The following is a 26784-nucleotide window of genomic DNA, read 5'->3' on the forward strand; positions in this document are numbered from 1 at the left end:
TTCCTGCTTCTGAAGCTTCTAATGGTTACGGCCAGTGGCTTACACCTGAAGATGCTGAGAGGATAACTAAATCCTGTAACTCTACTCAGGATCCATCTCAGACAATAAATTTGAACGAGCCTAACGGTCTGTTCTCTGGAGAAGTGGAAATGCTTTCGCAGATGGAAGACGATGACTTGAAGGCTGCCATAGCTGCCAGTCTGATGGATTCTTCCCCGGCATTGAGCAAGTCTGAAGCTGGTGCTCCTCTACCTCAGGATGAAAACCAAAGCAGCAAAGACAAAAGTGAATAAGAAAGAATAATTTATATTCTTTTAATTCATCTTACTGGTTGGAGAACAATAATCCATGTTTTAGGTAGCCGTACACACATCCTTGGCTCAAGATTGTTGTATTTTATAAGGGGGGGTATACACATCTGCATCATTCGTCTGCCAAGGCTACATTTAGAGTTTTATACATTGTATGTAAACTTTGAACAAATAAGACCTCCCAGCTTTGCAAATGGATGATCATAATTTCTGGGTTTTGCCAACCATAATTGTAGGTTTCAGAATTGAGATAATCAGATCTTTCCTCATCCTTTACTCTCCCTTCAATTCTAAATATTTATCTAGGAGGGTATTTTCTCTAATTTCCTTGCAAGAGAACTTTCCATTTACTTTCTTATGAATACAGTTGTCAAACGTGCCGGGCCGGCACGGCACGTCCAACTCTAGGTTCATGGCGGGCTTGGGCTGTGCCTGGCACTGTCCTACATAGTACAAGACCGGGCCTGAGGAGAAAATCTCAAGCCTGGTCTAGGCCCGCGGCCCTAGTCCATAAGGGCCTGGGCCCAGGCCCTTCACAGGCCGGCCCTGGCCCTTGTAATTTTTTTTTTCAAAATTTAATTTAAAAAAAGAAAATATGCAAGACCGGGCCTGAGGAGAAAATCTCAAGCCTGGTCTAGGCCTGCGGCCCTAGTCCATAAGGGCCTGGGCCCAGGCCCTTCACAGGCCGGCCTTGGCCCTTGTAATTTTTTTTTTCAAAATTTAATTTAAAAAAAGAAAATATATCATATACCTCCAAAAGATGTGGTTTTATTGAATTGAGATAATACGAATAAGTACACATAAATAACTGTCTCGTTAAAAATCTTATCAAGTAAAACCCATGGGGAGATAGGAACAAAACCTTAGCGAAGAAAAAAAGAGTGTAGTATTCTAAGAATAGTAAATTAGAAAACCTAAGTGCTTACAGAAGATTTTATTATTTCTAAGTTAGAAAAATAGTCTTGCATTGAATCATCTGTGTATTGTTGTTTTCGTCTTCTGGCATCTTTTTAGTCTTTAACGCACATTAGCCCCTCTAAGATATCTAGATGCATTCTGCTTCTTTTCTCGTTAAGAATTCGGTTGTTTGCACTAAATACTTGCTCTGATGCTACCATTGACACTAGAGTTGTCAAAATGTTACGAGCTATTACAAACAATATTAGAAAACGATTGGTCTTGCTCTTCCACCACTGTAAGATGTCCAATTTGTCATCATCGATTATAAAATTTACTTCAAAATATTTTACCAGTTCGGTAGATGCTTGTGTTGATGACGATCTTGTCGTTTTCTCTTTCTTTTTCAAGAAACTCCACGACGAGCCTTTAGGCCCCGAACTGCTAGTTGACGTCGAAGTTCCCTGTTCTTTCTTACCTGTGATGTATTTTGCTTCATACAAATCAAATACCTTTTCTAACATTTTCTTAGCGTCAGAAATAGTTAATTGCATATAAATACCTAAATTTTTCACTGTAGCAGTCATCAAAGATTTAGTCTCATCTACTCCACACCTAGGATCTAAAATAGTTGATAATGCATATAACATAGGACAATTTGACCAATAACTTTTAAAGTTAGTTTCCATTAGCTTAACTATATTTTCAAAAAGTACTGTATCCCTATAATAAGAAAATGTTTTTGAAATATTAAATAGTTGATGTAAAGCTAAATGTGCAGTATGATAACAAACTCCGGAAAGTAATTCAATAGCATTATAAAAAACTTTTAGAAATTTAAAAAAATACTCAACAATCTTCCAATTTGTATCGAAAATTAAAAGTTGATCGTTCTCACTGTTTACATACGTTGTGATGAGTTGTGAATACGGGAGTGCATCCTTCAACATTAAATAGGTGGAATTCCACCTATGTATCACGTCAGTTGAGAACTTTCTTGCGCATTTGATTGTTCCTGCAATATTGTTTGAATTCTTGGAGCCGAGCTCGAGAACTAGATATGAAGGATAAATATTCTCTAATATTTGTTAGATTAGCTAAAATATGTTCAATTCCTACCTGAACTACTAAATTGATTATGTGACACGCACACCGTTGATGAAAAATCCCCCCCCCCCCAAACGATGGTTTCAAACTACGTTTAAACATGTTAATTACAACCGTGTTAGCTGACGCATTATCAAAAGTAATAGTTAAAACTTTAAAACTCACAAATTTTCATTGTTGTACCAAAAATAACTGATGCGTTATGAGGATATGGACATAAATGAAAACTTATTATCTTTTTTTGTAAAATCCATTCATCATCAACATAATGCGCTGTGACGCATAAATATCCAGTTTTATTGCACCCTAACCATAGATCAGAAGTACAAGATACAGTAGCATTAAAAGTCCTAAAATTATCAACAAGAGATTGTCTCATTGCATAAAACACTTCATGCAATCAGAATGAGTTGTGTTTCTACTTACCTGTTTAAATTGCGGGCATAAGGCCGTCTGTATGAATTCTTTGAACGACGCATCATCTGCAAAAAAAAGAGATAATTTGGCACAAGCTAGAAATTTAGCTAGTGACTCACGAGCACGTTGTTCATCGTATATAAAATTTTACAACCCTTGTGATGTGAGTGATAGTGTTTGTTAGCGGGAGTCCACACTCCCACCTTGGTGCAACGGTATACATACTTTTCAATGTCTATCAAGATGACCAGTACCCCCACCATTTTTATTAGAAAAATATTTTTTACAATACTTACATACCGTACGAATTTTCATTTCACATAATTTTAGATGTGGTCGGGGCTCATCTGTGAAATGCTGCCATGCATGAGAAGTTCGCGGTCTTTTCCCTTTGTGTGTTTTCCAACTTCCTCGTTGTGTACTGAAGCATTATCCACCGGAGAATTTCTGGTTCAGTAGGGGTGGGGTTGGGAGGCATCATTTTATCCTCGAAAAATAGCTCATCACCAAGCTTATGAAGAGCAGTAAAATCAGAAAAATTTGATGCGGTCATTTTCTCAAAATTGATTGAACTTAAACTTTGTAAATGAAAGAGCAAGAAATTGAATGATCGCAAGAAAAAAACTTAGAATCAAAATCAAAGAGACAAGATGAGAGATAGAATGAGAGTAAGATGAGAAGTTGAGAGTAAATTGTTGTGTGAGATTTAGGGTGAGATTAAGGGATATTTATAAGAATTTTTTAAGATATTTTTTGGATTGTGACTGTTTGGTCCTTTGCGGGCCCAACAGTCACAATCAGAAAAGGGCTGGAGGGCTTTTTCGTGGGCCTGGGCCGGGTCGAACAAAAGCCGAATTTGGGTTTGGGCTGAACTGGGCTTGGGCCGGCCCGCAGGCCTTCACGAGCTAGGGTCGGGCTTGGGCCGCGGACTGAGAAGCTGAGGCCCAACCCTAGCCCATCAAATGTATCGAGCTGACACGACCTGTAACAGTATCATATATACCAAATCTAACACTATTACATGCTGGACCATACGTTCATGAACGATCCTGCCCATTTGACACCACTACTTATGAATGATACTTGCATTATGGAATCACTAGTTAGTTTCTTTCAACTCTTTTCTACTGTTGAAGTTTCGGTGACAAATGTACCTTGTTGAATCCAACAAAGTACAATAGAGTTATTCATCCAAAGAAAAAGGCCGATGGAAAGAAACCTGTGGGTGGGCGCCTAGTTTTTCTGACTCTGTACCATCTTTCTTTCTTTTCTTTTTATTAGCATCGAGAAGGTCAGTATTCTACGACGGAATATTGTTGTCCTTGGCCATACAATGCCGTCCCAGCAACCACTGTAAAGGACAATAATACCCTCGCAGAAGGGTAAAATACCATTGGAGTGACAACAATACCCTTGGAGCTCGACAAGGATGGTAAGAAAAAGACAGCCAACCTGCGCAAGCAGTTCAAATGGTCGGTCACTAAAAGTAAAACGGAAGAAACATTCTCTCCCTTGTTCCGACTCTCTCTCTCTCTCTATCTTTCTCTCTTCTTAAACATGTAAATGACGTATATATACATAGACGCATATTTCAATTTACCAGTCATTATGTATGCAAATATATATATATATATATATATATATATATAGTTACACATAATTACAGTGAATATGGTGGGAGAAAACAAAAGATGAATAGATCAAAAGCGAGAAAAGCTATGAGTAGCATGCCGCTTTTAGGCTGGAAGCTGTGACCCAACCAACCATACCTTTCAACAGTCATTCCTATATTGTATATTATATTCTTAGTATTCAGGGGAAAAAAAAGAGTTGGATAAAAAGTCCAAGAGCCATTGCTTTTCTTGGTTTTCAAGATCATCTCAAAGCTGCCTTTTCTTTTCATTGTTCTTATTTGGGTTTTAGAGATCTGAATTAGATTAAAGCTCCAATTTTCGTAGTTTCTTCCAAATGGGTTCCTCAGATCGATTGTTTAACAGGCAAAGAACAATTCATGAGATCCTCGGAGGAGGTCTATGTAAGTCCACCCGATCAAATTGTGTGAATTTTTCTTACTTTTCAAATCTGGGGGTTTTGTGGTCCATTTATTGAAGCTCCAGTCTTCAGTTGACATTAAATTGCAGATTGGGTTCTCCAAGTGTCAGTGGTTTTTATTTATTTATTTATTTTATCACTGATATGATGGTAACTTCTAGATTAATCACATTAAAACTCTTTTACTTGATCTAGTGGCATTATTTGATCTAATTGCTAAGGTTTTGTGTTTAAAGGCTTAAAAGTTTTTGTTTGGTTAAGCAGTTGCAGATGTGATTTTGTGGAGACAAAAGAATCAGACAGTTGGGATATTGTTAGTAACTCTAGCAGCTTGGGTGGTTTTTGAGAAATCTGGTTATACTTTGCTGTCGTTGGTCTCTTGTGTTCTTCTCCTCCTCATTGTCATTCTCTTCCTGTGGGCAAAATCTGCTGCAATTCTTAACAGGTAATTTAAAAAAAGAAATTGTGCTTGTTGACTATAATTGCCTGTCAGGTGATGGCATTTTAATGTCAAAAGGACATAATAAACTGCATTTCCAGATGAGGATATCTGGAATTCATTATCATACAGCATTTATGTATTTCCTATGTTTTTCCTGGGGATAATACTAGAATTTATTTCTTCCTCGGTTAAATTGTTAACTCTTTTGTGTAGTTTTATCACTTCTTATTTCTTAACGCCTTCTTTCTTTCCAATATTGAAAATAAAAGTATAACTCCATTCAACAAGTAAGGATTTGCCGCCTCCTTGCCTATATGATTTGAGCTCTTCTTGTCTGCTTTTATACGCTTGCTTCAATTTCTATAGAAATTTACCATATGAATTCTTCATTAAGTTCTTGTTGCCATCATTAGGAGGGTATTGGTTATAATAATTAATCAGCCATGGTATCAGAATCAGTATCATAAAGGGATAGTCTTTATCTACCTGTATTTAATTCGTGTGTTGGGCACTGTCTGAGAAATTTCATTGCTTTGAGTCGAGAGTTGGTTTATTGCATTTTCTTTTTTCTCCGAGTCTTCAACAGCAAGAAGTAATTGACCCTTTTTTTTTTTTTTTTTTTAGTGTCTCACAAGATTTGACTGGAAGGTTAAGAACTCTGTTTTAGCTTTTCTTTTCGCGGTATTAGTAGTTCTAGTGCAAATATTGCCAACACTTGGTTCATATTCTACTTCCTATTAACTTGAAGTTTAGCAATTATTTTTTTGGAACTGTCGTTACTTTCTTGTCATTGTGAATTTGGATGCTTAGAACAAACTTTCTTTTTTTACTTTTGTGTCGATCTCAATATGCTAAAACATTGTCACTTAAGTAAGTGCACTGTTATTCTGAACAGACCAGCTCCGCCACTGCCGGAATTGCATTTGTCGGAAGAAATGGTAAATGAAGCGGCATCATTCATCCGCACTCATGTAAATACTTTGCTATCAGTTTCCCAGGACGTTGCTCTCGGTAGAGACTCGAGGTTGTTCTTCAAAGTAGCTGGATATCTATGTCTGATAGCTTTTGTTGGTCGTATGACTGATTTTCTTACTTTGGCTTACACCAGTAAGTCTCAATAATCGGTTAAACTTTAGTGTTTTATTTTGTTTAGAGATCATCAATGTGAAAGAATTTGATAATGATTCATTATTCGTGATTTTCTCCGCGGCAGGTCTTGTCATTATTTTAACAATTCCAGCTCTCTATGAGAGATTTGAAGATCATATCGACAAGTATATCATCTTGGAGTACAGGAAATTGCAGCAACTGTATGTTTTCGTGGATGAGAAGTGTGTCAGCAAGGTCCAAAAATGGGTTCTGGAAAAGAGAAAACTAAGTTGATCTCAACCTCTCAAGTTCTGTATATTTTCACTCTCCTTTTCGTTCGTTTTTTTTTTTTTTTGGGCGGAAATTTACGACGATGCTAAGAATGCCATGAATCAACATGATGGGTTGAGTGTGCGATGTTGCCTCTTTGTTCTTTTGGAAAACAAAATATACATAATTTTGGATTTTCGTCCTTTTAATTTTCAATCCTTAAATTTAAAAGTTCCTTTTTAAGGACGCTGTTTGGTTCAACTTCAAGAAGGAAAAAAAAAAAAAAAATTGTCTAGAAAAGAAAACATTGAGAAAATGAATGATGTATTGAATCATGCGCTCAAGTTTCAAGGGATAGTAAAAAATAAAATAAAAATAATTCAGCACAAAGTACTTCTGTGCAGTGTTGGACTTTCAGGCGGCGGGCATGCCCGATGCCTGAAAATTTTCGGGCACGGGAGGCAGGCCCCTCTCGCCGCCCGAAAATGTTTTTCTTCGGGCACGGGCTCGGGTAGCCCGAAAATGGTAAGCCTCTCGACAGCCCGCCGCCGTGGAGAATCCTCTCCCGCCGTTCGCCGGATTTTTTTTGAATTTTCTTGTGCAGTGTTGGACTTTCAGGCGGCGGGCATGCCCGATGCCTGAAAATTTTCGGGCACAGGAGGCAGGCCCCTCTCGCCGCCCGAAAATGTTTTTCTTCGGGCACGGGCTCGGGTAGCCCGAAAATGGTAAGCCTCTCGACAGCCCGCCGCCGTGGAGAATCCTCTCCCGCCGTTCGCCGGATTTTTTTTGAATTTTCCGGCAAATACCCGAAGCTGCCCGAACTGCCTGAATTACTCGAATTTTTTGTGACCGTTGCCCGAATTTCGACCCGTGCCTGAAAAATGCCCGATTTTTTTTTACCGTTAGCCCAAAAATGCCCGAATTTTGAAAAAAACGGTATTTTGCCCGAACCCGAACCCGAACCCGAATTTTGCCCGAATTTTTGAACCAAACGGTCGGATTTTTATCCGTTGCCCGAACTGCCCGAATTTTGCCCGACCTGCCCGAAAATTTTGTAGCCGTTGGACCCGAATTTTTGGGGGAAAAATTTTTTTTTTCAACCCAAAAATTTTCCTGTAAATACCCCCCTCCCCCCAACCATTTTCCTCACCCCAAAACTCTCATTCTCTCTCAGTTTCTCTTAATCTCTCTGAATTTCTCTTAATCTCTCTCAATGTCTCTTAATCTCTCTCAAATCTCTCTTAATCTCGCTTAAATCTCTCTCGAATCTAGATATCTCTTAAGCTCTCTCAAAGCGCTCTCAATCTCTCTTATTTTTCATAATGGCTTCTTCTGGTTATGGTGGTGGTGGTGATATTCCTATTGATGCCCAATTCAACATCGAAGAATGGCAATTTCCTAATGTTTTTCAATCGCAGGAATCGCAAACTATGGAAAGAGATGCTGATCAAACTGCAAAGCCGGCCCCTGGTGGACGTACTAGAGGTCGGGGACGCAATGGTGGTGGCACAAGTGGCCGTGGAGGAGAGGCAAGCGGTAGTGCTAGTGCAAGTGTTGCAAGTTCTAAGAAGAAATGCAAGCGCACCTCAGCAGTTTGGGAGCACTTCAACACATTCGAGGACGTCGACAATAACGGTAACATTAAATACGTAGCTCAATGTAAATATTGTGGTGAGAAATTACAAGGTAACACTATTCACGGCACTACACACTTAAGAAGGCACTTTGAAAAGTGTCTTCAAAAGCAAGGAGGCGGAGATCAACTCCGCCAAACACAATTATCGTTTGACCGCCAAACCGGCGGGCTAAGCACGTAGAAATACGATCCGCAAGTTGATCGTATGGAAATGGCACGATTAATAGCCACATTAGATCAACCACTAAGTTTTCCTGAACAAAGAAATTGGCAATGTTATATTAAAATTGTACATAATCCTAATGCACAATTTTTTTCTAGAACTACTCTTAGGAAAGATGCATTAAAATTATATAAACAAGAAAATGAAGCATTAATCAACCTTCTACACTCTACTAGTGGTTGCGTTGCGTTAACGGCGGATATTTGGTCCGCCGTTGCCAACAAGGATTATTTAGCTGTAACCGGACATTATTATAAAGGTTTTGATTTGGATAAGAGAATCTTAGGTTTCAAATGTGTTATAAGATCACATACTGCCAATTTAATATATAACACAATTTTATCTGTTATTGATGAATATAGTTTAAGAGATAGAATAATGGCCATAACATTAGATAATGCAACTGCGAATACTAAAGCAATAGAACTTTTTGAAAATGATTTAAGTTTATTTAGTAATAATGATATTTTTCACCAACGTTGTGCATGTCATATAATTAATTTAATAGTAAAGTCCGGTTTAAAATCAATGTCAGGTCATATTAAAAGAATTAGAGATAACATTGCTTGGATTCAAGGTAGTAATCAAAGAATACAAGATTGGTTTAGATTTCTACAAGCATGCAATCAAAATCCTAGAACATTAGCCTTAGATATGCCCATAAGATGGAACTCCACTTACATAATGCTTGAACAATGCATCCCCTATAAAGATGTTATAACAAATTATGTTAGTGCAAAATTAGGAACAAGATTTATAGATGAAACTGATTGGCAAATTACCGAACTTTTGTATAACTTTTTAGGTAGATTTCATGAAGTTACCTTAAAGCTTAGTGGAACTTATTACCCAACTTCACCATTAGCATTACGAGAACTTTTAAGAATGTTTATTTTATTTAGTGAACTTAGGACACATGAGGTTTTAGGAGTTCCTATTGCCTCTATGGAAAAGAAATTTAATGAAATATTGGTCTAAATTACCCATGTTGTATGGTTTCGGTGTTATTTTTGACCCTAGATTAAAATTAGAAGGTTTAGAAAGTGGATTAGATAACTTAGGTGAATTTTTAGCTATAGACACTACTGACCAGTTTCCTATTATAAAGGAAAAAATATATTCTCTATATATCTCTTACAAAAGTAGGTTTAGAAACACACTTCGTGTTGAACAACCGCAACAACGAGACGACAATCCGCATTCATTCTTGAATGTTTTCGGATTGTCTAAGAAGAAGAAGAAGAAGACGTCGACGACGAGTCAAGGTCAAGAAGAATCTGGGAGTGGAAGTGGATCTTCATCAAGAGGTGGCGGCGGATTCAACGAGTTAATGGCGTACCTGAGTGAGGGCTTAGTTGTAGGCAATAGTGAGGTGTTGATTTGGTTGAGTGGTGGAGGGCACGAGCATTAACTTGGCTGATCCTAACACGACTGGCAATGGATATTTTTTCAATCCCGGTCTCCACCGTTGCAGCCGAACAAGCATTCAGTACAACTGGCCGAATACTTGAAGAACGGAGAAACGCATTGCAGCATGATATTGTTGAAGCTTTGGTGTGCATCAAGGATTGGGACCGTTCCGACCAACGCTTACACGATACAATCTCACTGGCAAACCAAGAATGGATCGACGAATTTGATAGATTAACTTTTAATTTTCAAGATGAGCCTTCTGCTTCATCTTGATAATTTCTTTGTAAATATTTATTTACTTTGTAATTTCTAATTTGTATAGTGTTTATCGTAATTTGTAATCTTGTATAGACTTTGTAAGTTCATCAAATTTGTAATTCGTCCCACAATGATTGCACTCTTTTTTCCTTACCAAGTTTTTATCCCCATTGGGTTTTTCTTGGTAAGGTTTTTAATGAGGCAATCATGAATTACAAATTTAAAAATCAATGAAGAAGTAATTTTTTTTATATAGTTCGTTCGTGTCGTGTGTTCCTTTCATATTTCAAATTGTAATATACACAATTACACATTGTAATTATACAAATACTTATTTCAACAACATAAAAATATAATATAAAAAAAAAAAATTTCGGGCAGCCGGTCGGGCATTGGGCAACCCGACTAGGCACAGGCAGGCTTCCTCTGCCCGAAGCCCGTCCATGGGAATTTTCGGGTCGGGTCGGGCAACCCGCATTTTCGGGCAGATCGGGTTCGGTCATCAGACAAAAATTTAGACTTTTCGGTGGTCTCGGGCGGCCCGTCCAAAGTTTCAGCACTGCTTCTGTGTAATTTCACCATGAGAACTACTTGTACATGATGAATGATTTACCCACAAAATACCCACTAAATCGTTGTACTTGTTTTTTCCTGTATGATTGCGGAATGCTATGCTAATGATCAATGTTATTGAAGCTCTAGTGACGCTCAATTCCTTGGACATCAGTAATTAAATAGTTAGCTTTATTGGCGAAAAAGAAAAGGGACATCGTCAACTTGCTCCTTAAGCAAGTACTGAGTGACCATTATATTAATAAAGCAATGAAACGACGTAGATCCGCTCCAACAACAAGAGTAGTTCTGTGAGACACGCTATAAATTTTTAATACGAATCTAAACAGATTTGACCGTTAAAAATTTAATATAACGGTCAAAAACACTTGCTCCCACAAATGGGGATGCGCTTTAAAGTTTTCCTAAAAATAAACAAAAAGAAATTGCTCCAGATAAAGGCCAGGAATAAGCAAGCCATATGCTAGCTAAGCGCAGTTAAAACTAAGCCAAAGAGGCTCCCAGAGGGAGACCATAGATTAATTGAAATAAGTTAATGTGAGAAAATAAAAGTAATATTACTCGCAAAGGATTAAAATAATCCAAAGGCCTAATGTTCTCTACACTAGTCTTGGCCACCATAGTTCTCACGGTTCTCGTGTTGCCATCCGTAGCTTTGTCCATCTCGGCCCATATCAGAATAAAACTTGCGTTTTGGCTGTGACATGTGAGGTTGTGGGGGAGGTGGAGGAAGTGGCAGGGGCTGTGGTGCTAATATACCCTTTCCATCCCTTGGATCCACAGAATGACCAGCCTGCACTGGTTCCATTCCTTTGTTGGCCATATGCGGGGGAGGTGGATTCATAGCCAATCCCCTTGGACTCCGTCTGAATTCTCCTTGATAATATGGAACTTTTCCTTGAGAATCTGAGAGGTTAGTGAAACTATCTTGACCTCCATGCGGAGCTTCAAAAGGCATACCAGGCTGTCCTGCGTTCCAAGGCTGATGATAGTTAGCTGGGAAGTTCATGCTCCCTGCAGAACCTGGTGGAAAACCCAACAATGACCCTTGTTCTGATCCTACTTCTGGTGCTGAATCTTGGCGAGCCATGTCATAGGGAGCACCATAGAATGCTTGAGATCCTTCACCTGGGAAAGGAGGATAACCAAAAGGTGCAGAGGATGGATTCAGCATCTGGCTTGAGTTGACCGGCACCATATAGTTGTTGGGTGGCTGAAAGGCATGCATAGGCGGATAGTCGGGAAATGGAGTATCAGACAGAATTCCTTGCTGCTTGTCTGAATATAGACCGGATTCTTGCTTTGGACCACCTGGTGAGTCGAAGTTTTGTTGTTGGAAGGGGTTGTGAGGACCAGGCCTATCAAACCCTTGGTGTCGGCAGTCAAGTTGGGCTTCTGATGGGTTATTCTGTCCTTGCCCAAAAGCTTGTGGTGGTTTGGCCTGTATCATTGGCCTAGGAATTGATGGTTCTCTAGTCTGCTGACGACGAGTTTTGTCTTCTCGATCATGAACTTGGGAGTTCGAACTAGGAGAGAAGCCCGGCCTGAGCGGCGCTCGGAGCGTAGTATCAGATGCTGAAGATTGTTTGACACTCTGAGCTTCCGATTCATTAGTATCTTCTCTCTCTACATTTGACTGAAGAAGCTCACCATGGCTCTCATGAATATGAGCCTCGAAGTCTGTTCTCTTCAAGAAAGACTTGAGACAGTGAGGGGCTGCACAGATGAAGATCCCCTCCATCAATTTAATTGTCTGTATCTTCTGAATTCGTTCATCACAGCTGTGTACATAATATTACAAAGCAAGACATTAAGTGATTCATCAGCTATCAATGTTACTTCTTCAAACGACTCACTTCTCAGTTATTTATGTATTATTTCACATTCTTCTCAATCAAGTAGTATTGAAACATCAATCAACTATTCTAAATATTTTCACAGACCAAATAGCAGTGTCCACTACCCAATGATTGAATTTTAATTTACTTTCTGTACGTAGCATGCAGACATAGAGCACAACAGACCTGGACTCTAACTGTTAAATGTCCAGACAACATATAAAAAGATTGCAACTCAACCCTTTCCCAAAAGCCTTATCCCACTTTGTTTGGATCGATTTAGTGAAAAAACGCAAGCTATCATTTATCTTTCAAACAGCCACAGTAACGTCCAATGGGGAGTAGAGGTAGACTGTAGAGAACCTCCCTCAAAACCAACATAAACCATCAGGGTGACATGCAATAGTCAATACAGCATGCGAAACACTAATTAAATTCCAAATTTGCAGCAAGCCAATATATGAAAAAATATATATACATAAAATAAAAAAATAAAAAAAACCACAACAACAACTAACTAACAAAAGAAAAGCACTCAAGAGGAAAACGAGAGGTAGCAGAATGATGTTGTAGATTAATTATATAAAAAGGTTCAGGGAGCTCACAGATAGCAAATTGAATCACTCCTAGCACAATCCAGACAGAAGGCGTGCTCACAAGGACTCTGCAAGAACTTAAGCTCGTAAGTTGTGAATTTAGGTCTACGTATATAGTCGTAATTTAATTTCTAAAACATAATCTTTGGGAAGCTTAAAAAAAAAAGATGGTAACAAGAACAGTATTACTATTACTATCATTTCTCACTTGTGCTATATTAGTAAGATAGAAGCCACTTTTCCCAGAATAGATTCTCAAATAGCGCCATATCTACACCTCAGAACAACACCCTAACCCAATGTCCCATTAAAGCGAAGAACCTTGAAATGTAATAAAACAAGGAAAGATTACACGATTGGGCAAACTGACAAAACACGTATCATCTTTCAATATGTGTCCCAGTTTTATTTATTCATTCATTGTATTTAATATTATTTTGAAAATTGAAACCAAAGAAGGCAGTTGCAAACATTTAAAGAGAATAAATAAAAAAGAAACCTTGTATTTTACATAACTGGAAACAAGGGAAAATTACTGTCCAAGAACAGTGTAACTCTAAGCTCAAATTAGATATAATGTTCATCCCTAGCTTCTTTCAGTATAAATGTTCCAATCAACCTCCAAACTAATTTCCAAGCGCACTCAGATTACTTGAATATATTTTCTAGAAATTCCCTTGTTACAAACTCTTCTTAATATTACCCTCCCTTGTGTTGAGAAAGCATTGGTTAGTCAGAATTTTGATTGTGGAAAAAAAAAAAAAAAAAGAATATTCAAAGAACTTAGTTTAACAGACAGAATTAGGAAGACAGAAAACCAACAAAGAAACATAAGTTTTAACAGAAATAGGTAGACAGAAAACCACATCAAACAGTACATACCAGGCGTCCATAAATTGCTATTGGGAAATCACAGCGAACACAAAAGTGGACTCGTTCCCCAAGCTGGCGACGCGACCTCCGACCTACGGTCTTAACAAGAGAAGCGGCAATTGCTGTGCCTATGCCCTTTGCTACAGGAAGATCAGCAAGAACTAGGTGGTCAGGGCATGCCACGGTCACTGTATCCACCGGCAAGGGCTTCGCCCCTCCTGCACCATCTACAGATGGGGTTTTGCTAAGCCGGATCTGAAGCATCTTCCTCCTTAATATGACCTGTACTTCGATCTTTTCCCCCTCCCACCTTCAACTTTTCAATCAAATTTCACAACAATGAAATCAGTTCCTTTCTCACCCCGAATAAGTACTACAAAAGTATTTAATTTTTACTACAAGATGAATAAAGGGGTTACAGCAATAATGGCCCCTTTTATTGAAAATATCATATTGATAGCCTGTGTTTTAGCATAATCGTCTGTTTTTTATAATTTTGAATTGATATCTCGATGTTTAGAAAATCGTTTTCTAATAGGTCATTTTTTACGTCTCAAAAGACATAAAATGTTACATTTATCCTTCACATTAATTAACTAAAAACTGGTAAATCTGAAATATTTGTAAACAATTAAAAATAAAAATAAAAACTTAAACTAAAAAACACACTCTCTCTCTCCAAACTCTCTCCAAACTCTCTCTCTCTCTCTCTCTCTCAGAAACCAAAAAATTCCCAACCCTGAGAACCCTGAAACGGAAGAAGCAATTCTCCAATTTGAACCTCCTATTCCTCTTACTACCGAATTATTATCAGAATTCGCATTGTTTCCTCTACAAACAGGATAATAAGCAAACCAAAACAGATAACACTCAAACACAGTAAGCTGAACATGATAAACAGAACCCTTAATCGAATCTTCCTTAACCGTACCTTTTACAATTTGGCAAAGATCAGATATAACCCAGGAATCTTTCTCTGAGAAGAGGACAAACTGGGCCAACTCCGGCAACTGCTAGTTGGGGAAGACGTACTTGACGAGCGAGAGGCGATCGACGGTCGAGATTGAGCTCAAGAGGACACCATCGGGGGCGAGCAAAGCGAAGACCTTCTTGGTCAAATCGAGTTCGTTGTATGCGATGACGGTGTCGATCCAGCCGTTGGATGATGATGATGACGTTGGTGACGGCGGAGAGGAGGATGACGAAACGGCGTCGTCGTAGCCGAAGAGCTTTACAGATTAGGGTTGGGAAGGTGAAGGAGAAGAAGTGGTGGGACTGGTCGGGTGAGCGGGAGTGCAGGAACGAGTCGATGGAGGTGCAGGCGTAGGAGATCTGAGCAGTGGTGGAGGAGGCTAGGAACGCGGCGGCGAGGTCTTCGTATTTGGAGAGGGAATCGACGGGAGTTTAGAGAGAGACTCTGGAGAGAGAGAGTGAGTTTTTTATTTTGTTTTTTTTTTTTAATTGTTTAAAAATATTTTCAGATTTTTTTTAAAAAAAAATTATCAATTTTAAGTTAACGGTTATTCTTATAGATGGTTCATCAAGTTTAGGTAGAATCTCATTTTAGTTTTTGATTTTTCAAATCTCTAAAATTTTATTTTATTTTAATTTCAATCCTTACGTTAGTTTTGTATTAAATATTTGGTAAAATTTATAAAAATTATAAATTAAAATTAGAAATATATAAAGTTTAAAGACTAAAATAATACAAAAATTTTATATCATTCTCTTATTTATAGAGTAAAAGTCAAACTTTTAGAAGAAATCTAATTTCTATCTCCAAGATAAAACTTGTTAATTATTTCCTATTTAAATTTGAAACAAAATCTCCTACTCTTTTATAAATTATCATTTATCATGCAGTCCAATTTTGATTCAAATTCTAATTCTAATTTAAGTCAAACTTAAATTAATTTGAATTCTAAATTGAACAACTTATCAAATAAGTTTAAATGGATAAATCTAGATGTGTTCAAATTCAAATTTAAATAATCTCATTATTTAAATAATAATTAATTCTTAATTAATTATTTTTCGAGTGTTTAATTTTAGAATTTCGTAATTCTAAAATTCTCATTTTGCCATTTGTGTCTTGTATAATTACTATGACGACGCGAAGACTAATGGACCTATAATCTCGAAATCCAATAACATTAATAATTAATTAAACACTTTAATTAATTAATTAATTCTACTAATTCTAACAGTTGCTCCACTATAAACTTGGAATTGCACTCTCAAAATTATAGACATTAATTACTTCTAAACTGTGAAGTGTCCATTTGATATAGTCATTGCATATAGATCAATCCTCCATAAATAATCCTTACTTAGAGCTAGGTAAAATCCGTTAACCTCTCTAATTATATCTTCATCATTGAGTACCATTAATTCTCTAATAAATAACGATTCATAAAACAGATGCATGAACTAGAGCGCTCTTACTAATCCAAGTACCGAATCAACATTCAAGATAATTATTTATCTGCTTCTTTCTCAAGAAGGAATGAATTTCATCTCGTATAATAACATTCCTAGCTACCTACTTCATCATGTCTCCAAAATACAAGGAATAGGATTCAGGGTCTCGAAATCCATACCAAGTAAATCAAAAGACACAAATCCATAAATAGGAGTTTATTAAGAACTCAGGATTAAGATCATTCTATATATGACCATCGGTAGACTCAATTAGAATTTCTATACTTAACGAAAATTATTAGAAATTCATTTTGTGTCTGTGTCCTTGTTCTACATAATCTCATTATGCGAAATACACTCATTCAATATCTCGACATATTAACAGTGTGGATAACACCATTCCATTCTAAATGGGAATGACATGTATTAGTAATGTTTTAATTAAAGATTCTTAACTTTAATTAAATTCATTACGAACATCATTTTTTATTATTATCCTTAAACATTATCATCTCGTATATAACACTTATATACAATGTTTAAAGTCACTAGTCGTTGGTGTATTATATTTATTTGTAAATATGATATTTATAAATAAATATAATATTTATCAGTATATACAGTATTTAACAGTCGTAGAAGCTGGTGGCTAAATTTTTAGATAATATAATGTTGTCGATAATACAGTATTTATCAGTTGTCGATGTTGACCGTTAATCACCGGTCACTGTTGACGTTGACGGCGGCTGGTCACTGGTCGCCGACGACAACTACTGGTCTCATGCACAGGTGTCGGCCATGGTGGACCTAACTAAAAGGGGAAGGAGAGACTGACTTAGACGTAATTTTTTTTTTAATGTTGTTGGAAGCCTAAGATATTAATGTTGTTGGCACCGTGGTGGGAGCTCTTGCGTTTGCACCTGAGGTCTAAGGTTTGAATCCTGGAAACGGCCTCTCTTTCGGGGTAAAGGCCGCGTACATATGGGATTAAGCTTTCCTTCAAACATGTCATAGTACGGGAGCCTTTTTGCCACTGGAGTCCGCCTTTTTTTTTTTAATAAAGTATATGTTTTAAAAAATTGTGCTATAATTTACTATCCACTCTACTAATTGTGCTATTTCAGTCCTCTCTTTTCATTTTATGTGTGCAACTGGTTCTAGCAATTTAGGACGGGTATTGGACTTGGCATATTTGTAAATTGATCATGTTTCCATGGGCTCACAAGAAATGGTCCATATGTAGTGGCGGAGGGAGGTGAGGGCCGTGAGGCTCGGGGGCATATGCCCCTGGATTTTTGATATTTGACTTTTAGTATATGTTTTCTCAAAACTTTTTCATATATGCCCCCTTTATCAATAAAAGTTTTAAATATATCCTCACAAAATTCAATCTCAAATAATTTTTTTTTCTATTGTTCTTTTAGTTTTTTCTTATTAAATCTTATACTTTAAAATGTAACTAATTGATTTTTCTCTATAATTTATTCTTATGAACACAGTTTTCTTTCAAATTGGTTCCTTCTAAAATATTTTTAAATATAATTCAAGCTATATAAAAAATGACCCATTAAAATACTTTTCTCAAAACGTGTCCCTAATTAAGAATTTTTTTTTTTCAAACAACCTCTCAATTATGATTTTCTCACACACACATTCCTCTAATTTACTCTTGTTAAAATAATATGTATTTATTCAAATGTGTCCTCTAAACTTAAAGATCTTTTTTTCTCCTTCTGGCACTCGTAGCTACTATTTTCTCATAGGTACTATGTATCTCTTAAATACTTTTTCTTATTTAATTTACTTGCTAAAATCTTTATTACCCAAGTATGTTTAATAGTCTATATATACTATTCATCTAAAAATATTATGAGTTGATTTGTTTTAGAATTTTTCAAGTTTTTAGTTTATGTGCCTGAATCAAAATCCTAGCTCCGCCATTGTCCATATATCTTATTAGATGAATTATTTTAGTTTTGGTATGGATTTATGTGAACAAATGCCGACGTAACTTATGTTACATTAAACGTAACAATAATATTTTACAGCTTAACTTTCCGTATAGAAACGCCTCATGTATCTCTCAGGGGAGTTTTTTATTTGGTAGCTAAGATCTCTTCACTGGCTAACTTTCTCGATGGTCCTTTGGTTGGACGCCCCTCACTGGAGGTTTCTACCGGTGGTGGTCAGATGTTTTTTTTTCTTTTTGTCACTTTTGTGTTTGTAATAAGGTTGGTGGTTTCTCCACCCGACTCTCGTCTAATTTGTTGTTTTTTATTAGATTTAAGTGTTCGCCTTAATGCCGATAGGGTGGTCTTGGTCCGGTTAGAATTTTTTCTATGTTGTGTAGATGCCCATTTTCTGTGAGTTTTGACGATATGTCCCTCCAGTACTCGATAGCTTATGTTGAAGAGAGGAATTTTCTCTAGTCGAGCTTTCAGTCCGCTTGTTATTAGTGTGCCGATGTGTTTTTTCAGTTTCGGGCCTCAAGCATGCATTTGTCCCTCTAATGGGTTAACAAGATGATTGTTTATCAATATTTTAATAAAATGTAATTTTTCTTTTAAAAAAAGGCCTCATGTATCACGTAACTTTTCTAAAATCTTAGCACTTTACCAAAACTTTACTCGAATTTCAAGTTCCTACGTTACGGAAGTTAATAAGGACCCTAAACGGTCCCATGTTTATCGTTACTACAATTTAGGCGACAATTTTTCTGTATGAAACAATTTTCTACGAGAAATATTAATATTATTTTTTTTGTCACGTTTTACATGCACTGTTTAATATGTGCAGAGTCGGCTCAAGCCAAGCAGGGGCCTGAAAAGAGATTATATATTAGACCTATTAATTAATATCTAATAGTTACACTATATTTAAATAATAATTATGTACTATAAACCGTTTTTACTGACATGTTTTGCTAGAAAAACTTTTTTTCTTTGAATTTTTTTTTCAGGTTTAGGTGAAACTTTAAAAATAATAATAAGAAAAAAGTTGCAGGAGTTAGAGATAATGAATAAACATTGTTTTAAGTATAATACTTATCTCCAACTGAAAAGTTTTATTGGGGTTTGGGAGACCAAAGCATGAAATTTTTCCAAACGCACCTAATATTTTCTCATTTCCTACATAAAAATAGTTCAACACCTCTTATGGGAATATATATAAAATATTCTAAGCCACTACAAAAATTACCAAACCTGTCTCGCCATTATTTAGACTCAGAGACCTTTCCAATAAGCTATCAAAAGCCTTATTTTGGTTCTTTTAAAGCTTCTAAAAACAGGTCAAAACTGACTGAAAATTCTTGTTCCTGTATAATTTTCCTGCACTTATTAACTGAACTTTAAAAATCTATAACTTGAGTTATGAAGCTCCGTTTCAAGTAATTCAAGCACATACTCGAAGTTCAAGGCACCTATTTTCAAATCCTTACTACCGAAATCAGTTTTAGTCAAGACTTACTGAAATTCTATATGAGCTTATCAACCATCACTTGTCCTAAGCATTCTCTGTAAAATCAGAGATTTTCAGCTAAAACTTCCCCTTTTTTTCCCTGGGAAAATTACATTGACACCTTAATTCTGATAATATTACACTGACACTTTTTGACTGAATTAGCTACATTAGTGCAGTCTCCTAAACTTAAAAAAGTTTACACTAAAATCTAGCAATTGCGTGAATGTGTGCTGTGTGTCCACTAAGGTTTGAACTCTAATGATTAATATTTCTTGAGTAAACGGGAGTCATAGGCTCCAAACGGTATAAAAAAAAGAAAAATTTCACACTAAAATCTCATCAAAATTGTAGATTAAAAGAATGTCAGTATAATATTTCCTATTTACTTTTATGCAACTATAACCAATACGAATGAGAATTTCAAGTTCATGAAGATGATGGAAAAAAAAAAAAAAAAAGAAGCAATTGGCATATGGAGGAATAGGAATGATTCAGCTTTCAATGATACCATTAAGCCTGTTGAGAGACTGGAAAACGCCTGCCTCCTAATTTCAGAATTCCAGAAGTGCCAAGTTATTAATTCAGCCCCTGCTACAATCGGACCGGCTTCTCCTTCCACATGGGAGGCCCCCCCAGCTGGAACTCTTAAACTGAACGTCGATGCTGCAGTGAAAGACTCTCAGGACTTCTTCTTTACGGGGGGTGTGATCCGCGTCGGCAACGGAGTGGTGATGGGTGCTTTCTCTAGGCGCCATGAGGGGGTCTGTTCGCCTTTTGTTGCTGAATGCCATGCCCTGCGTGATGATTTGCTCTTTTTGCAGCGGCAAATAACTGGAAGGTTAAAGTTGCAGGAACTGATGCTAGTCAATTGTTTTTCGGGTTCTCATGTTGCCCTTATTTTTGATATTTGTAATATTTCTGATGAGATGGATTGCCTTTGTAAGTTTGCTCCCCGTTCTGTTAATGGGGCTGCACATGTTTTAGCCAAAGTTGGCTTATTGGCGGGAGATTCAGCCACTTGGACTGATTCCCTCCCTTGCTGGTTATCCAGCTTCTTGTGTACTGATTTCCTTAATGCCATTCCTACAGTTTTTCAAAAAAAAAAAAAAAAAAAAATGCAAATGGTTGAGAAGGGGGGCCCAACAACCAACATGATTCTCTTCACAGTTTACACCTTCTCATTGGTCCTTTTTTTCACAGTTTACACCTCATTCGTCCTTTTTTTTTTTTCTAATTTATATTTTTTCCTGTTTCCTTTACCTTAGTTTTCCTGTCTAAATTGTAATGTTGGAAAATTGTTTCCTAAAGGGCAAAAAGTCTCATAAACAAACAAACCTTGGTTTATTTGGACATCAATCATAGAGAGTGATTGTCGTGTCAAGGCTGGTAAAAATATCAGCAAGGGACACAACAATTAGAGAAACTTAAAACAAATTTGGCTTCCACAATTTATCAAAGTCTTGACAGGGAAATCCCCATATTTCCCAAAATTAATTACACTTATTTTGAGCAAATGAGCTCAATAATTAACAGTTTCCCTGAAAAGACAACAATTAGAGAACTTCAAGAAAAATTTTGGATTCTACAACCCATCAAAGTCTTGACAACTAAAACATTATGATCCCCACGAATGAAATGACAATTATTTTTGAGCTTATGATTTCAATAATTATCACTTTTAATCCTCTCTTTGCAAAACGAGAGGAAGTCAAAGGCTTTATTATTCCTTTAAAAAGAAAGTTCCACTTTGATGTAGGTGTTAACCCTTGGCAAATCCAAATTGTAGGCACAGATTATCTCCTCAGAGCTCAAGATGACTCTATACTTTTTACGAATTTCTTAGCCTGTCATCAAAAGAACAACATAGTAAGTGAGAAAGCCATTAAAAAAAAAAATCAGGCTACTTTAGTTCAGTTTTTTTCCACCAACTGGTTCAGTAGTTCTAGTGTACTTTTAACTAATTGAAGATCAATATATGCTGATGCACAAGTATCTCAACCTGAAATAATTTTTTGGTCCGATTACAAAAATACAAGATTGATGCTTAACTCCTCATTGCTAGGAAGCGGAATATAGTTATAAAGAGAACATGAGGGCGAAGATTATCACACTGCGACCAAGAGCAACCAGATTAAATTCATACCTGCTCTAGCGTTAGAAACATAATCACATTCCATGATCCCAGCCGTCCAAAATTAGGTATGAAACCCTTGTAAAACGCTAAAGGTCCCTGCAAACCACAGAAGCTGAGTTCAACATTCTTTTTTAATGATGCTTCCGGTTCTTATCTAAACACAAGTTTAGAACATGAGGACCTAACTAGGTCTTCGTGTGACCAGAAAAAGAGAAAAAAAAATGTTTAACATATATTGAAAAGTTCAAAATAAAGATACATAAGTGCTTAAAAGCAGTAGATGACTTTAGAAAAAACACTCCCAACTTAATTGCTTGAATTATACAACATAATTATAGTAAGAAGTAAACAGAAATTGCTAAAAAAAAGTGTTGGAATAAAGGAGACATACGTCATTCTTCAGAGTTTTGACGAAACAATCAAGTGTACTTTTATAAGTAGAATCACCCATCATTCTTGACTTGACCTGGAAAACGAAAATAGAAAAGCCAAACAATAAATTAAACCAGCAACAAGCAATTGGACAACAACCGATACACCATATGTTTCAAGTTAACAACAAATGGACAGCAGAAAGAAGCAACTGCCCAAATGAGAAATGTTTAATGCAGATACGTTACCACATCAACTGGCGACCCAATACAGACAGCAAAAAAACCTGCCCCCAGACCAGCAAGAATATGAGTGACAACATTATCTGTAAACCCTGGAATTTTCAAAATTGTCTGCATTGAAAAGACATATTAAGAAACAGAGAAATCATTTATATCACAAAAGAAAAGGAAGAGTTCTAGAATAGAAAAGGTACCTGCTTCACTTGATCATAGCTAGCTAGCTCAGCAGCATTAATAATAGCGTTTCTCGCTACGTTGGGTCCAAGCCCAGTCCAAAGTGCCCCAACTCCTTCCTAAGAGACAGAAACAAGTCAGAAAAAATGAAATTAGAGCATAGAAACAAAAATTGCTAGAGCTAAATTGCCTTTTTTTCTTGAAGTGGAGCTCAAATGATAACCTGTCGAGCGATAGTTGAATAAGCATTCAATGCACCAGAATAGCGTCGTGGCACCCCCGGAGGGAGCTTTCCTTCAGATTGAAGTCTGACTTTTACAAGATCAGTTGGATTGGCAATTGTAATCGCTAGAGCACCTATTTGGAAGACGAGGATCCACATGACAGAAATAATATAAGAGATCTCATAACACTGTCTGTATCACTATCCTTCTATCTTTCTTAAGCCTAGGTAGAAAAGAGAAAAGAACCAACTCCAAAGTGGAAGACAAATACCCACTGATATTACAGACAATGGTAAAATGCAATAAACAAATAAATTCAGGGTCAGCACACAATTTTTATTCTGAAACTAAGCATGCAAAACGTTGCTCACCAGTAGTTAATCCAGCAAGTATTTTTTTGGATAAAGGAACATCTCCGACATGGTCACTTCCTACATATAAATTCCTAACCTGTCAAGCACACAGTTCATTTGATCGCGTCAGATAACAATAAACATTCAGATTATAAACTTCATTAAGAATTAATGTGTGAGAAAAAGTAAAACACCTACAGGCTCATATAATCCAATTCGTAAGCCTCCAAACAGGCACTGACGATGTAATCCTGGTACGATTCCTTTCCATAGTGCTGTTAGACCTTCTTCTCTGGCAATGGTACCAACTGTGCCCAACAAGCCCCTGTATTTCGGTAAGGCCACTCCATCACCGGCAGCAGCTTTTTTTTGGAGCTGAAGCCTAACTTTAGCAGTGTCCAAAGGAATAGTACAAATCTGCATCAAGTTCAAGCACAGGATAAAAGATGAATTGCACCAAGAGAAAAAAATCACAAGAGAGAGAGTAGAGTAATCAGAACTTGGAACTCAATCGTTTTTCATAACACTCAAAAAGCCGAAACTTTCACCTTTAAAGTTTTCCCAAAGTAAATTTCAGCACTGAAAAATAATAAGAAAGGTTTTTTAGAGCTTTATAACCCACTTGATACTTAAAAGGCTATTTAGAATAACAAGAAAAATGCTTTCAGTTTTCACCGTGCATCAAGCTAAATGATGTCCATTTCCAGTAAAACCCATAAAGTGCAATAACATTTCGATGTCAAACATGTTTTTTTGAACATCCCGGAAGCAATTCAAGTATGCATGTACCATCAATTTGGATCGAACTTAATTGATTTGAAATTTAATCAGATCATCTCAACTCGAATGAACTACCATCCAATGAATCACTCCCAATTCGCATTAATATTCCATTAACAAGATCACATGATCACAACAACCTAAATTGTATGAGAGAGAGAGAGAGAGATTCGAATTCTCGTATTCGCTTAGAAAATAACACCCACATGTACAAATTATTCAAACATTCAATTCACAGATGCATAGCAAAAAATTTCAGAAAAACCAACTATGCGCAATTCTACATATGTATGGAATCTTACAAAGTAAAATCACATTAAAAAAAAAAAAAGGAAAACTTGGTCATTGACCATGAAACGTACGGGGTAAAACACAACGAAAAAGCTCAAAGATCACAAAGCTAAAAGATCCAAACAAACACGTGAAATTCTGTCCAAACAAACAGAAAATGACTTGACAACTCAAAAAAGAGAACTGTGATCGCAATTTCAGAGTTTTTCTCAAAGTTTGATCACAGATGAAATTAGTTGATTGGTTGATCAGTATTATTACCTCCGCAAAACAAGCCGCGAAAGCGCTGCTCGCGAAAGTTCCGGCGAAAGAGATGTCGGATTTCGCCTTCTGATCGGCCACCATTTTTGAATTTGAGATGATGACCGAGCGAACGCAAAGAGAGAAAGAAAGAGAAGTACAATGCGAGTTCGAAGGAGTGAAACGTGAAGCAGATTATTAGGGCTTTTATATTATAGGGAAAAAAAAAAAAGAAAGAAGCCAAATTGGGTTTTGGAAATCGAGAATCTCGGGAAATGAAAAACCCAAATCGCAGTTTGCGCAATTGGGTCTTTTTCTTTTTTATTTTATTATATTTTACTTTGCATTTTATTACTCTGTTATGATTCTGTTCTGCTTGTTGTGCTATTCTTCTTCGTCACTCACATTCCTGGCCGCCTCATTTACATTACGAAACCTGCCTTTTTAGACCGTTTTGCATATTGCAATCATGGATTCCGTGCGGTCGTTTTTATCCCTTTTTTTTCTCTGTTTTTTTTCCTTGAAAATATTCTGGGGTCGTTTTTTGTCAAAAAAAAAAAAAATTAAAAAAAAATAATTCAAGTTTCAATTTTATTTAAGTTCATATTTTTTTAAGTTTTAAATTTATTCAACTTTACTTAACTTTATTCAAGTTATAACTTCAACTCAAGTTATAATTCAAATTCAACTCAAAAATTACACTTCAAAAGAACAATTGTTTCTCATCCTTTTTTTTTTTGTTAGGTTGTAAATTAAAGTGAATAATGCTATTAAGCATGAGTGATACTCAGCACAATTCATTAATAGAATTTAAATTCTATAATTTAAGACTTATAAGTGAGATTCACATTCTATTAATGGTGGTGTTTGTTTGCGATGCATCTTTGTTCTTGTCAGAAACTCCACGTCAGCAGAATGTAGATTGATACGTTCTTGTCCCCGTGGGTAGCTAGCATTTGCCAAAGTCAAAGAGAGACAAATGTAACAACTAACGAGACAAACGTTTCTTATTTAAAGAAAAGGAAAAAAAAAAAATGAGACAAATCATTTTTATAGGAGAAAATGGATCTTCATCTTAGAATACAGCTATAGTTCATTAGTTCTACGGATGAAGAAGATAATTTACCCCATGTGCTTACACTAAAAAGTTAAGGTAAACGTTTTTTTTTTGTGTAATCAATATGGCTTTGAATCTTAACAGATTGAATATCTGTTTCAAACAGTTCCATTTCAATCCACCTTTGTCAAAAAGTAAGAGAAGCTTAGGCCCTAGAGAGGAAAAAAAAAGGTGAAAGAGGTGGGATGGTCGGAGTTCTCAAATTGCCTCCAGGCGTTGTCGGCCCCTTGCCTTGAAATTTAGGGTGCATTTAGAATTCTTTTTAAAAATATTTTTGCCCGTCTTTTAAGACACGAAAACGGTCTATAAATCGCGTTCGTTTAATAAAAGTTTTGAAAACGAAAACGAAACAAAAAATAAATGAGAATGATTTTCGTGAAAAAAGTAAAAAATGTTTGAAAGTTGTTTTTCTTTTTCCGTTTTCATTTTCTAATACTTATCAACAAAATTATATTAAATAATTAATTATTAATTACTAATTATATTATATATTAATTACTATATAATTACTATTAAGTTTTTAATTTTGCTAATAAAATAAAAATGATATAATAATTATTTATTTAGTTAAAGATTAATTGCCGAAAATTAATTATATAACATATTAACAATAAAATAAATAATAATAGGTTATTAAATAAATAATTAATAATTAATATATTATTCATATATAATGTTAATTAGAATCTATTAATTAGTAAATAGTTGGTAAATAAAAAATAAATAGTAATTACTCAATTAATAATTAATATTAAATTATAATTATCAATATGTAATATTTTAATCAATAATAACTAATAATTGATAATTAGTAATTAATCATTATAAAAAGAATAATTACTAAAAATTGATCATGTGATATATCAAATAATAGATTATTAAGTAAATATTAGTAATTAATTAACTAATTATTTAATTATGTAACTAAAAGTTAATAAATATGAGTACATTATTAACATAGTAATTATATATAATTAAT

At 35.9% G+C, this 26784-nt stretch overlaps 4 protein-coding genes across 4 annotated transcripts in view; 2 read left to right on the forward strand and 2 right to left on the reverse strand.

Annotated features, from left to right (window-relative positions):
- Nucleotides 1-588, forward strand: part of LOC112092604 (ataxin-3 homolog) — a 19341-nt gene extending 18753 nt beyond the window's left edge. Inside the window, exon 3 of the mRNA XM_024169158.1 lies at nucleotides 1-588. Within this exon, the coding sequence (XP_024024926.1) occupies nucleotides 1-293 (293 nt within the window). The 3' untranslated portion in view covers nucleotides 294-588.
- Nucleotides 589-4413: 3825 nt separating this feature from the next.
- On the forward strand, nucleotides 4414-6760 carry LOC21406376 (reticulon-like protein B12). Its single transcript, XM_010103525.2, has 4 exons — nucleotides 4414-4767; nucleotides 5049-5229; nucleotides 6122-6333; nucleotides 6440-6760. Exons 1-4 carry the CDS (start codon nucleotides 4701-4703, stop codon nucleotides 6607-6609), a joined length of 630 nt encoding a protein of 209 aa, XP_010101827.1. The 5' UTR covers nucleotides 4414-4700; the 3' UTR covers nucleotides 6610-6760.
- Nucleotides 6761-10877: 4117 nt separating this feature from the next.
- LOC21406377 (E3 ubiquitin-protein ligase ZNF645) lies at nucleotides 10878-15468 on the reverse strand. The gene is made up of 4 exons (XM_024169157.1): nucleotides 14927-15468; nucleotides 14005-14311; nucleotides 13132-13190; nucleotides 10878-12469 (listed from the first exon to the last, which is right to left on the reverse strand). Exons 2-4 carry the CDS (start codon nucleotides 14257-14259, stop codon nucleotides 11293-11295), a joined length of 1491 nt encoding a protein of 496 aa, XP_024024925.1. The 5' UTR covers nucleotides 14260-14311; nucleotides 14927-15468; the 3' UTR covers nucleotides 10878-11292.
- Nucleotides 15469-21074: 5606 nt separating this feature from the next.
- Nucleotides 21075-25070, reverse strand: LOC21406378 (mitochondrial uncoupling protein 1). Its single transcript, XM_024169163.1, has 9 exons — nucleotides 24710-25070; nucleotides 23576-23794; nucleotides 23396-23474; nucleotides 23024-23157; nucleotides 22821-22919; nucleotides 22633-22737; nucleotides 22404-22478; nucleotides 22022-22108; nucleotides 21075-21722 (listed from the first exon to the last, which is right to left on the reverse strand). Exons 1-9 carry the CDS (start codon nucleotides 24791-24793, stop codon nucleotides 21687-21689), a joined length of 918 nt encoding a protein of 305 aa, XP_024024931.1. The 5' UTR covers nucleotides 24794-25070; the 3' UTR covers nucleotides 21075-21686.
- Between the last annotated feature and the right edge of the window lie 1714 nt (nucleotides 25071-26784).

Source organism: Morus notabilis, unplaced genomic scaffold (assembly GCF_000414095.1).
Source record: "Morus notabilis unplaced genomic scaffold, ASM41409v2 Scaffold5, whole genome shotgun sequence".
Lineage (NCBI taxonomy): Eukaryota > Viridiplantae > Streptophyta > Magnoliopsida > Rosales > Moraceae > Morus > Morus notabilis.